The sequence below is a fragment of the Podarcis tiliguerta genome (assembly GCF_965153285.1).
Source record: "Podarcis tiliguerta genome assembly, chromosome: 5".
NCBI classification, from domain to species: domain Eukaryota; kingdom Metazoa; phylum Chordata; class Lepidosauria; order Squamata; family Lacertidae; genus Podarcis; species Podarcis tiliguerta.
Genome location: NC_139538.1, coordinates 74,923,705 through 74,936,678, shown reverse-complemented (window position 1 = coordinate 74,936,678; position 12,974 = coordinate 74,923,705). Strand labels below are relative to the sequence as shown.

General features: G+C 43.3%; 1 protein-coding gene across 50 annotated transcripts in view; it reads right to left on the bottom strand.

The window, feature by feature from the left end:
- The window catches only part of LDB3 (LIM domain binding 3), a 152,461-nt gene that overhangs the window by 68,356 nt on the left and 71,131 nt on the right, over positions 1 to 12,974 (bottom strand). For 33 of the 50 annotated variants that reach the window (XR_014511020.1, XR_014511021.1, XR_014511022.1 and 30 more), the window contains one exon: positions 1,874 to 1,896. Coding sequence is in view for 27 of the 50 variants with exons in the window: in XM_083440026.1 (XP_083296152.1) it covers positions 1,874 to 1,896 (23 nt within the window). In the remaining 23 variants the exon portion in view is untranslated. Of the gene's footprint in view, positions 1 to 1,873; positions 1,897 to 7,040; positions 7,448 to 12,974 lie in introns of all 50 variants that reach the window. The other 17 variants (XM_083439993.1, XM_083439986.1, XM_083439989.1 and 14 more) reach the window with 1 other exon arrangement.

Below are 12,974 nucleotides of genomic sequence, written 5' to 3'. Positions count from 1 at the left end.
AAGGGAGGGAAGGAGGTGCGTGCACAGAGGAGCATTCAAGGACATCGTGCACAAGTAGAGAAAGCTTTTGATCAGACAGAATGGACTTGAAATACCACGGCAAAAAAGGGCAGGACTTGCAGCCATTCCAGAGAATGGATGACCTGTCGATAGCTTCTGCTTTTGTGGAAGAAATGCTACAATATCCCACCATTAGAAGCACAATGTTTTAATTCTGAGAAAGTGTCTTTCTTCCCTCAGATAGGGCACCCACTGGCACTGTGACAGCTGTTGGGAAAAGCCTCTGTAATACGAGTGTAGGGAATATTTGGCCATGCAGATGTGGCTGAGCTGCAACTCCCATGATCCCTGCCCATAGGCCATGCTTGCTGGGGCTGTCCCTTGTACAGTGGCCATATAAAAGTCAGTGGTTTATAAACGCATCTCTGTCTCTCACACCTTCACTCTGGCAAGCCAGGGGGATTATCACAGGCCAAGGACACATTTCAGCCTGACAAAAGCACTCAAGGCGGCTGGAATGTGTCCTTGAAATGGACACATCCTATGACGTAGCCTGGGGGCGAGGCCCAAAGGTCAGGCAGAGAGGCAGAGAGAGCCGTCCTTGGGCTTGAGGTTACTCACTCCTGCTCTAAGGGCATCAGATATCAGATTTTCTTTCTGATGCATATGGCCATATGGAATTTTTTCAATAATTTCCTAGAAAACCCACACCACTGCTTCTGGGGGCATGAATGTCAAGTTAGGGACATAAAATCCTCCCAATTTGTTATTGTTCCTGAAGCCCAGTCCTATTGAAGTTGACTCAGAAATAGAATCAATGTGGGTTTGCTCTCTGGTAAACATATATAGGATTACAGCCTTAGCAGGCTATTGATGCAACTCTTGCTAGGTCATGGTATCAGAAGCTCTCCCCCTTTCTTTATTTCTCAAATGATAAAATGATATTTTATAAGATACCTTTGTTGAAAGTCTGCCATGCAGAAATAGTTAATACAAAACCAGTTGTACATAGCTGCTGGATTGCAAGAGGGACAAGACTGTCTTTTTAAAAGCTCTGAAGCAGAACAATACTCGACTGATGTAGATGTTCCTGTCGCGGCAGCAGTTTGACAGGAGAAACGGCGCCTGACCTGTGGGATGTTTATCTCCCTGAGAGCTATCAAAGGGGTGGGAGCCTTTGGGGAATGTATTTTGATGAACTACGGAGGGACAGTTATAAAACAGATACCAGGATTCAAACAACACAGTACATGCACAGATACTTCGAGGGAACAGAAACCTGCCACGACATGAACACATTAACTAACATGCGTCACAAACTAAAATGTACATTTATAGTAACATTTGACTTCAAATGGTTTGAACCTCTTAGCAAAGTATTTCACGGCAAGAAGCCTCCACACACTGGTTTCAACAGCCACCACAGGCATCTGTAGCTAGTAAGCCTTCCAGCCTAGCCATGCCATGCTCCCAGAAAAGGAAAAGCCACTGCCATCCACTCACTCCTACTCTAATACTAGTTATCAGACTTTGTGGCCAGTACATGAAGATCCTCTGGGAGCCACAACAGGAACAGAGAGGTCTTGTGGCAAACCTTTTGAGTGGATGCAAAATAATTAAATAAAGCCATTCCAGACAAAGTAATGCATTTGCAGTGGCACCATAATACTATGTAAGGAGGAGGAATATTCCTAGAACGGAACTACCAGTAGAACACACTAGTGCCATTTTATGCCTGCCACACCACTGAGCTCTTGTAATGTGCATCCCACTTGCAAGCACACGCACACAGCAGGAACAAACAGGTTCATGCTACCCCAGGAAGTGGGGACATAGTCAAACATGTAACACTGGCACACTGTTTAATACTAACTTGGCAGCAGTGTTCGCTATGACCTGGGAGGGAAGAGAAAGACAAAAGGAGGGGAAATCAGACCAACAGATTTAAAATAAAATAAAAAGAGCATGAGGCTAGTAAGTATTAACCAGGCTTTATAAGGCTTTTGCAAATTCCTCTACAAATAGGAACAGAAAGCAGCTGTTATGTCCCAAACCTCCCAATGTGATTAACAGAGGGAAAATGTAAGGATTACAGTTTATCCACCAGGATTTATGGAGGTACTGTGACATTTTGCCTGAACATGAACACCAAGTTTTTATTACTGTAACATTGCTTGGCATACTGCTTGGCATGCAAGGGCAAGAAAGCAAACTTTTGAAAGTCGCTTTGGAAAGTGACAATTAGATAACAACAGCAACCCATGTGAACACAGTAGATGCATCAAAGAGATAACGCATCTCCCCTCCACAGTGCTAAGCACTCTGGGATCAAGCACCATTCTTTCTCAACCTTTTCTACTGCTAGTGTATTGACATCTTGCTTGACCAAGAACATCCAAAGCAAATATCAAGAAGATGCACATGTCACAAACCCTCCTTCCCAGGGTTCTGTCACACCACCACCATGGAAATCATGGCAAAGCTCTGAAGCGAGAGGCCAATTCAGTTCTCAGTGACTCCCACTGAGCTCCGCAGGTTAAAGTAAATGGGTTTTGGTCTGGAACACAGTTGAGAGGGGGCAAAACCTGTCCACAGGGATTCCAGAATGCACCTCGTTTTCTTTCTCCTATATAAATGAATGGCTTCTATTGACCTCATAGAACCTATGGGAAAAATTATAGCAGTTACACTTGCAAACTGCACTGTGGTGGGAAGACACCAGGCACTCCTGGTAACTAGGGAATTAAGAGAAAGTGTTGGATCCAAGAGATCCTCCTAGCTGTGTATATATATATATATATGCTCCTACAGGGTCAGTGCAACTCCATCTGTATCAAACTCTCCCAAATTGCAAGAATTCCTAACCAACATAACGTCTTATCTGGATTAAGCTTTAGCTTGTTTAGCCACCCATTTCTGAACACTGACCTATCACTTTTATTGCCACACTGGTATTAGATTATGGCAAGAGTTGTGCGTCACCCACACATTGACGACCCCTCCGCTCAAATCTCCAGACGACATCCCAGTAGTTTCATATAGGGGTTGAAAGTATGGAAAACAAGATGGAACTCTGGGGCACTCCGCAGGTCAAAGGCTATGAGATGAAACAGCAGTCTCCCAGCATCACTTTCTGGGAGAGCCTCTCCATGAATGAATGGAACCACTGAAGAACAGCGTTCCACAAACCTATCCCCACCAAACAGCTTAGGAAGGATACCATGGCTGATTGTATCAGACACTGCTGGGAGGTCCAGGAGACGCAACAGGACAACACTCTCTCTGAGCATCTCATAGTGAAGTCAGCTTCAGTTGCAAAACTAGGCTGGAAGCCAGATTACAATGGTTCCAAAGAATCCAATGAATACCTACAGTTGGAAGCTTGGTGACCAACTCAAGAGATTCTGGTGACTGATAGGATCAATATGTCACCTGCTATCCACTGATGTAGGCCAACATTGGGTTAGCTCTGGAATGAATGTTGTCTTATTAACGTTTTCTGCAGCTCAGTTCTTAGGACCATTTCACACATTACATAGCAGCAAATGGGTCTTTCCACTGCATTTATGCTCAGTAGGGAGCTGCTGCTAATTCCAGCTCTTTGACAAATGCACTTATGAGACACAGGTGTTTTTGCAACAATGTTTTTGTTCCACTTACTCCTGCCACATTTTTAACTGCACACTTAAAGAAAATGCAGGTGCACAGATAATAATGATGTCGCCTCAAGTGCAATCTGGGAGGAGAAGCACTTGTGGACTGGCACCGTCCTTCAGCCAGGCCCTTGAGTCAATCTGAAACTTATTCTGCAAGGAACAACCTAGAACCTTGACCATCTCATCAATTTTCAAGGATCAAGCACTCTGCCAGATATACCCCACAGATCCCTGTTAGACCTTGCGTGAATATGAATTGTAAGCCCCTTTGGGAGCTAATCTTGGCAGGGTGTAATGGAAGGCTGTTCCCACTGTCCTGAGAGGTGAACCAGGCTGGAGCACTGTTCCTAGATTTATTTTTGTTACTCCCCCCCCCCCTTAAAAGGCCCAGATCTGGTTGAGGAAGAAACTCAGGTTTATGTTTTTTAATTTATCAGAGAAGGGAAGCTTCTTAGCAAGCCGTTCAAGTTGCTACTAGCAAGACTCAATCCACGATTCTTCTGGTAGCTGACAAAGTTAATGAGGGAAGGGATTTTCCTGTGGATCCAGGGGATCAGGTTGCTGTGATAGTCTTGCACACTTCTCTTTAATGGACAACAGGGGTCTGGTGGCAGACACGGAGATTTCTTAAAAGAAAGGCAAAGTTGCATAGTATGAATACATAGATGTACTGTTTACTCCACTGCTTGCTGTCCAAGTTTTAATGGGGGAGGGAGAAAAGGAAGGGGGAAAACACTGGTTGCCAATAGAGGTTTTCACATCAGGATAATTAAAAGTTTCCTACTCCATCTTGTTTCCTGCCCTTCAGTTTCTCTCACTCAAGAATATTCTCCCACTGGCTTAGTAAACTGTGCTTTAATCCAAATATATCTGCCTGTTACAGAAACTCACTGAGATATATTAGGAACAAGTTGTAGTCAGTAAGCAGATCAGTGATTCTATATCCATTTTAGGAATGTGCAGGACAGCTGGGCATCTGCTTACTGAGAAACACGGTGTAATAGTATCATTTTCTGAAGTGGATGCTGTTGGCTATACTAATCCTCTAAGCTATGCCCATGCACGTAAAACAACATTTTAAAGTACGGCATAAGCCTTTAGTGATATACCCCTTGAAAAAGAGGGGAACTAACTCTTCCGCAGTATCTGATTGGACTTTCAAAACACATCAAAGGCAGAACGCAAACTCTTCACATACCAGCAGTCATGAAAATGGACAACTGACAGACCACATCTAACATATCCTAATGAAATTGGTCATGAACCCTGCGAAGCAAAGATGGCAGCCCAGATCTTGAGAGGGCTCCTGTATCTTTAACAGATGAAGAAGAGTGATGCTTGTCAGGAACCACCACACCTGGTGGAATGCTCCATTCTATGCAACTCTTAAAGGTGTATGAACTTGAGATCTTGCACTGGTTCCCAAACTTGTGTTTGAAAATGAGACCTCCATGCGGGTCCATTTTCTACCCCTGCCCCTCCAGCCAGTTTGGTGCCTGCATTCCATTTCATCTGTATATTGTCAGCTTTTGTGACATCCATATATTTTCCACTGAGATTTGCCATGTGACAAGAGGGCTTGAAACACTCTTTGTTGGCCCCACCTCCCCGTTGGGTTTCCCAGTGGACTGGGAAAGGGAGAGGGGAAGTAATGGACATCAGTATAGCAATAGACTGCCTGTGAATTAATTTGCAGTAGTTTAAAATAATAGAACGTAAGACAACTTTTGCTTATGCAAAAGATGAGTGCTGCCAGGTCCAAAAGAGGACAAGAGCGACTTTGTAGAGCTTGTATTGCCACAGAATCTAATATACTGATCACTGACCACTAAACAAGGTTTTCTCATCACATCCCCATTGATCTCATCCAAGGAGGCCTACAAATGGAATGACCATTGAATGCTACACTTTCACAGCTGCACAGACCTGGCACAGAAACACTTGTGTTGAATGGCAGAGTCAATCTGTGACATGGGTGGAATTTTATAACTATGGAAACAGTGCTCCCTCCTAAAGGCAAGCCTCTATTATGGGATGAATTAAAGGAGGACACATGAAATTTGATAATGACATGGGAGTTGTCTTGGAGCATATTCATGCCAGACGCGGACTATCACTGTCAATAGGCATCAGGGATGTGAATGTGCTCATGAAGAGCTAGGCGTCATGTTCGTACTAATGGAGATCCTTAAAGAGGAAGCACAATATGGGCCAATCTCTTTCTTTTATTTGTCTCTCTACACATACTAGCTTAGGGCTCATCCACCCTGATTTTCCTCCTTGCTTTCTTGGCACACCCCCACTCTTTTCTGGTCTGTGCCTGAGCGCTTGCTCTCTCCAACTGCAAAAACCTGCTCTTTAATGCTTTTGGAAATCCACAGTAAGGTTGATGGTGAATCCTTTCACACTAAGGAAATAAAACCAGTTGGGGTCAAAGCTTTTTGTTTAACCAAATCAGCAAGAAAATGGACTACCGTAATTTCTGATGCAACATCAATTTCATACCAGAGCAGTTCTAAAGAGGTCACTGTGATTCGATTGCTAATTGTGTGTCACCTAGGATTAAAAGTGCCGTTGAATGGAAATCCAGATATAAAGAGGATTATCTTAGATATTTATAGCTATTAAAGTATTAACGAACTGATGCTCTGTCCAGATGGAAACAATTGATTACTCTTCATTTTACCCCCTCTAAAATGCTGGTGCTTCTTGAATAATTTCTACTTAGTTTCCCTATCATTTTCCCACAGACTCCTCACTCTCTTCTGATTTGAAAACACATCTGAATGAACAAAAGCCTAAGAGTTTTGAGACACAAGATTTGGAAAAAAATCAGAGGATCCTACTAATTATTCCTCAGACTCCATTTAATGCCACTGGAAGTTGTTCACTGTGATGGATAAGGGGGAGAGTGAATTTAAATTCTCTGTAATTTGTAGATGCTCTATAGATCCTATAGTATCTACCGTAGTCATTTTATGTTGTATGACACTAGCACAAGCCAAACAACATCGTAATTCAAAAGCCCAATGGTTATTTAAAGAACAGTGACTTTCAGGATCTATTTTTCAGGAAATCATTTAGAAAAGTTGGCTAGGATTCAGTAGTAGTCATGTCACTCATTACCAGATGTTTAGGACAAAAAAGGAGTCTCTGTAACCATCATACCCTGCTTGTGAGCTTCTCAAAGGCACCTGGCTGGCTACTATTGGTTTAGGAGGACTATGCAAGGCGAGCTCTTATGTACTTGATTTAATGATGGATTCAAGACAAATGCACACTCACTACCCAGAATGCTTCCAATGAGCTGTGTATGGAAATTGGCCCATTCACCAAACTATCTAGAATGCATGATCAGAAAACAAGTTTATCACATTTACATACCATCTAAGAAGTCCACCTTCTGAAGCCCTTCGTGTGAGACTTAACTTATGCATCTCAGCCATTTCCCTTAGAGTTTCTGCTGAGTAAAGGCCAATGGGGTTGTTATATTGCCTTGCCGGGCTTAGCTGGTGTTTAGGGCTATTGCCATCTGTGATCGCTGAGCTTGTTTTGGAACCTAGGTCACTTTTTGCTGGCGAAAGGTCAGATGCCACAGACTGAGAGGACACTGAAGATCTAATGTTGACAGTCTTTAAGAAGGAGGAACTATGTGACAGGCTCATCTCTTGTTTGCTGAGGTAGCCTGAATATGCTCCATTGCTTGCTAAAATGCTACTCATGGACCCAGCCGATGTGCTACTTAGAGGATTGATGCTTGCTCGGTTGCCATTGACTTCCAGAACAGTATCCTGTAGAAGCAAACATGCAGGCAAAAGAAAGAAAGAAAGAAAGAAAGAAAGAAAGAAAGAAAGAAAGAAAGAAAGAAAAGCAATCATAGAACACATGCAAAAAGAAAAAGTCTACAGCTCTGGAATTCTACACATATCTGCAAGGTTGCCAACCTCTGACTTTTAAAAAATAATATTCTCCTTCTGGAAACCAACATGTCAGGGACAGAATCTTACATATCAGAAGTGAAGCCAGGTGGTTTTAGGACAGATTCTGGTGAAATTTGGAGATTTCTGGTTTTTCAGATGCCACTAGCAATTGCTTGACAGAAACACATAGTATTATGCATCAAGTAAGACCTGTCTGGTTGGCAACCCTACATATCAGACATTTGCAATAGAACAGATGTATGCAACCTTCATAGCCTTGCATTAGTCAAGCGAAAATATTAACCACATCTTTTCCCAAAGCAGCATGTTTCTCAACTCAAGATGCATGTCAATAAAGCTTCTCATCTGAACAACTGCTGATATTAGTTACCATACATGGTTCAACTGCCCATTTGTTCTTACAGAAAGGATATGGGGTTCTTACATAAATTTGGCTTTTAGGATGGCATCTAACTACACCTACAACATATGCACATATCTATATCCATGTTGTTATGTAGATATGGGAGGGCTAATATTTGGACAATCGCGCCACATATGATTAGTCTCAAAATTAAGGGCCACTGCCAGCAGAGGCAGAAATTCATGCTAATAAAGGTCGTGCAATGTGGTTAGCAAAATAGGCTGTAAAGAAGATTCTATTAATAGACAATCTCTCTGTACACTTTGCATTTGGAAAAGTGGAACATAGCCATGTACAGCCAAGGAATCTCCACTTCATGTTGACCCCCCCCCCAGACTAAACAGGAAGAAATTAGGCTGCTGTCAGATATCCTTTCCATTATTGATATCCTGCTAATTTGGTCAAAATGCAGAATAAAGAGAAAAGACTGAGATGTTTGAAAAAGCCAACACAAAGCCAACATTCTCCTGGCAGGACCAAAACTTGAATTCAAAGGAGAAAGTGTATTGATAGACAGGGATCAAACAAGTGGCTCCTAGAATCCAAAGCAACTATTCTGCAGCACATCACTCCAATTTCACCACTGATTACCTTTGATCTGGGAACATTCGATGACAACACGCAATACTGTAGCACGATGACTTTTTCAACAGTACGCAAGTGCTCACTGTTTTCACAAAGCACAGGTGTATAGAAATTGCTCTCCCTTCCTTTCTGTTTTTGCGGTCCCTGCCAATTTTCTGAGAACTCTTCCCTGTCGCTTCCGCCATTCCTCTCCCCCACAAGCAATTTGGGAATGATGCTATGTAAGATGTTCCAAACAGACTTCATGGGTGTGCGTGAAATAGTGATTGCCAGCAATAGTTTTGTTGGGGGGGGGGGTTTGCTACTGGTGCCCTTTGCTACTTTGTCCCCTTTGGTCCACATTTAAAGGCTTTTCCACCTACGATGCTTAGTACCCAGGAACACAGAAAATGGCTAGAGCATCTCTGAGTACTAGTAACCAATAATCTGTTGGTTTGTATGTGTTGCACTAAATCACAAGGAGTGTGTGTTATAAACTAAATTTTTTTTTGCATCCAGTCAAGGGCACAAATTCTTTGCCAACTGTTTCATTTCAGTTAATACAAATTAGAGATGCATGACTAGGCAAGAAGGAAAATTCTGATCCTAAACCTTCGCTGCCTTGTGGGATATCTTCAGGACGAGGAGAAAAGGCTAAGGAATAAACCCTACACAAATCTGGAGTGGAGACAGTTGGATGGCATCTTGTACGCCTCCTTGCAGCAACTCCTGCAGCCCAGCTGGCACCAAAGGTATTGCTCTGCTTTCCTTTGGACCACCTCAGCAAGGATGAGAGGTGGGGTTCTGTTATCTGGCTAGCCCAGGACCTCCATATACACTGCCCAGGCTTCTGGCCCAGGGAGATCATTTTAGTGCTGCTAACACAGCAGTTTGACTTCACCCCCAGAGGTGCACCCAATGTCTCCTGAGACAGACAGATGCCGCCAACAACAAGTTTATACCTGGTGAATACTGTCTACTCTGGCAGCAGGTCTCTATAGCCTGCCACCTGCTCCACCTGTCACCTGCTCTTTTTAAATGGAGATGCCAAGAATTGAACCTGAGGCTTTGGCATGTGAAACATGGGCTCTCCCACTGAGCTTTGTTCCCTCGGTGTAGCTTTCTCTTTTCTGTCTCTCTGGCTGTCCCAGTGTGGCCTTAGGGGTTACGAAAATGAGCATTATTTTTTCCCTGGCAAACCTACTGTAACTTTTCTTGTGGCCAGAAGAGGAGGCTGTTATCCTGAGCATCATCCCTGGAGACATATTACTGTCATCTTGCTAGAACACCTTATTTCATGGCTGAGATGGAGTTGGTCTTTCATTCTGTGGCTTCTAGCAACATTGTGATGAATGGAGAATTCAGGAAGCAGGAGTCGAATCTTACCCAGTGATGCCACGTAGGACATAACTGGCAACACACACACACACACACACACACACACACACACACACACTCATTGCATCCCCTGACTACACTCTTTTTACATTTTTTAACAGAGTGAAAGTGCACTCCCCCCCCACCTTAAATATATAATTTTGGGGAGGGAGACGGAAAAAGAAATCTATGATGAAATGGCTTATACCTAGCAATGTTTTATGCACAGATACCTGAGCCAGCTACATTTCGTACATTTACTCTAATGATCTATTCCCATGAGCAGTGCAACACTGGAGGAGTGAATTGGCAAAAGCCCACAGATCAGCTTCCTTAAGCTGTGTGGTACATTGTGACTGGGAACCCCTGCCCAGGAGAACGACTCTGCGATCCTTGCACTGATGTTATGCTGCTCTTGTAAGCAGGCCACTTGCACAAGCCCTTAATTGTCCAGACTCAGCCATATCAGGTGCAGTATGAACTGGCTCTCACCATGCATCAGAAATGCAGCCCTCCACCCGTGTCCTCCTTAGGGACATGATTTGGAAGTTTAGGGACAGTCACTTATGCTTCCTCTCTTGGCACTTGCTTCAAAATCTGAAGCAGCCTGGTAGCAACATCAACCCTAACATCCAGAGGCTCTTGGTTGAAACTCAGCAAAGCTCTTATCCAAACCTGTTCCATGAAGCCCTTTATTTAGAGATGCTAGGACTCACACGTGAGGTACTTGATCAGTAAGTTTGCTGAGCAGGCTTTCTGAAGGGATTTGTTTTTTGTTTTTTTTTAATAATTTTTTTATTGAGTTTTCAAACAAATCATACATACATCATAAAAAATCCAAAAAGAGATCATAACATACAAATAGTGCCACAAAAGAAAAAGAAAAAAAAAGGTGAAAAAGAAAAAGTACTTCCCTTCATCTCGGTCTAGGTTATTTAACCATCCTATCTTTCAGCGGTCTCCATTCTCTCTCTGTATCTCAGCTTCACAGATTTTATGTATCACCTACTGTAATTTTAATATTACCTAAATTTGTTTCTGTATATGTTAAGAATTTATTCCAATCATTAATAAATCCCTTTCTGAAGGGATTTGTGTTACTCCTGTGACATGCTTGTTGCCCTCCCATGGTTCCCACAGAGATGCAGAACTGATGGTAATGGTATGAACAGCATCACACTTAGGGCTCATACAGACTTGTGCTGGATTCATAGAATTGTAGAGCTGGAAGGGACCCCAAGGGTCATCCACTCAATCATAGAATTACTGAATTGTAGCATTAGAAAGAGCCTTGAGGATCATCTGGTCCAATTTCCTGCAATGCAGGAATATGCAGCTGACCCTTATGAGGATCGAACCTGCAACCTTGGCATTATCAGCACCACACTCTAATCAACTGAGCTATCCAGAAGACAGGTTTCCTGCTTGTCCTGTGCTTTTTATGCATGAGTCTGAATGGTCTTGTGCTTGTGCCACCACTTCCCCCAGGAAAACCAGCTCTTTAGTGATAAATCGAAGCAAATGTCGATCCGGAGAAATCCCGATTGAAGTTTGCTCCAATTCATCAGTATAGATCGGGTTTCCATGGGGAAAAGGGCGTGGCAAGGGCAAGCCTGGATAAGCCCTAAGTTAGTGGGGCTGAGCTGCTGCTGAAGTTCAGGTGTCCCTGAATTCACCTGTGCCGTAATCCAGGTAGCATTGTAGCATCCTCCCAATTTGTGAGGTCCCTCAAGGCCTTGCCACCTGCACCTCTGCTACTTCCCTCTCATTTGGAATGTTATGAGGCCTTCCTAGGGCAGAGTCAAAGCCCCCTGCACCCCCTCACCTGCCTCATTGGATGTAACCCTGCATCCTACAAGCACCACCTTGGCCCCATGTAATATCTAAAGGACTTAGATACCTGTATTACAGCTTGTAGCATGGGAACCAGCCACAAGCAAGCAGAGCCAGCTCTGCAAAGGTTAACCTAAAGCAGCTCTCCATAGGATGGGCCCAGCAAGCAATTGACACTGGTCCAGTCTTAAATAACACGTCTTGGTTCCCCCACAGTGAAGCATGGGGGGAACCTGCCATTTTTGTCCAGAGAACTGCAAACTGGCCTACTTTTTCTGCTATGGACTACAAATGAACATTCTAAAAGGTGTCCAGGAGAGAGAAACATTTAAGACTTCACACAGACCTTTGACCTTACTCGCTCCTGAGATGCCAATGATAACGTCAAAAATTTGTATTTCTAGAGTGAGGGCTCAAACGCTCTTTGCAAATCAAAGAGCAGCGCCACAGCATTCTGTTGCAACTGGTAACCGGAATAATGAGCTCAAATGTAACATTTATTTATCTGAAACTTTTTTTTTATCCCATCTTTCACTGGCAAGGTCCCTGAGGCAGCATGATAAAGGCTGCTATCTAGAATACAATCAGATGTCAAATCTTCAGAGGTCACTGGTCTTTTCACCTACGGGCAATTGCTCAACCAATGTACCTAAGCTGGAGCTGATAGATCTATTCTGGCAATAGCTGCCACTTTAGGCCAAGGTGTCCATAGTCTTATTTGTCAAGGCTAGGACTGCAAGCTTGCTTAGTTTCTTCAGGAGGGTAATCAAGTAAGGTTGCAAACCTGCACCCAGGTAGGCTATTTGAACCCTAACTGCATAGAGAGAGTCCTATGTGCTGTGCATACAGTTGAACAGGTTCTATGAAGACAGTCATGAATTGGCATAGGCTGAGAGGATGGAAGATGAGGAGTAAACACACACACATAACTCAATGTGGAAAAGAAGCTATCTCACTGGCTTTGACTGATTCTGAGGTATCTCGGTATGTGCTTGCTCATTCTTTACAGTTCATCTTGTAAAACAACTCCCCTCCCGCAACTGGTCTGTTTGATCTGCCTCCATGGTCTTCACCGTCACTTGAGCTCTAATCTCCACCATGCTTATGAAGTGCATACACAACATCACAGTTTTTATTGTGAATTGCTTATTATGGAATAACTGCTACCACCTCATTTTCTATCACAGATGGGGTGCGAGC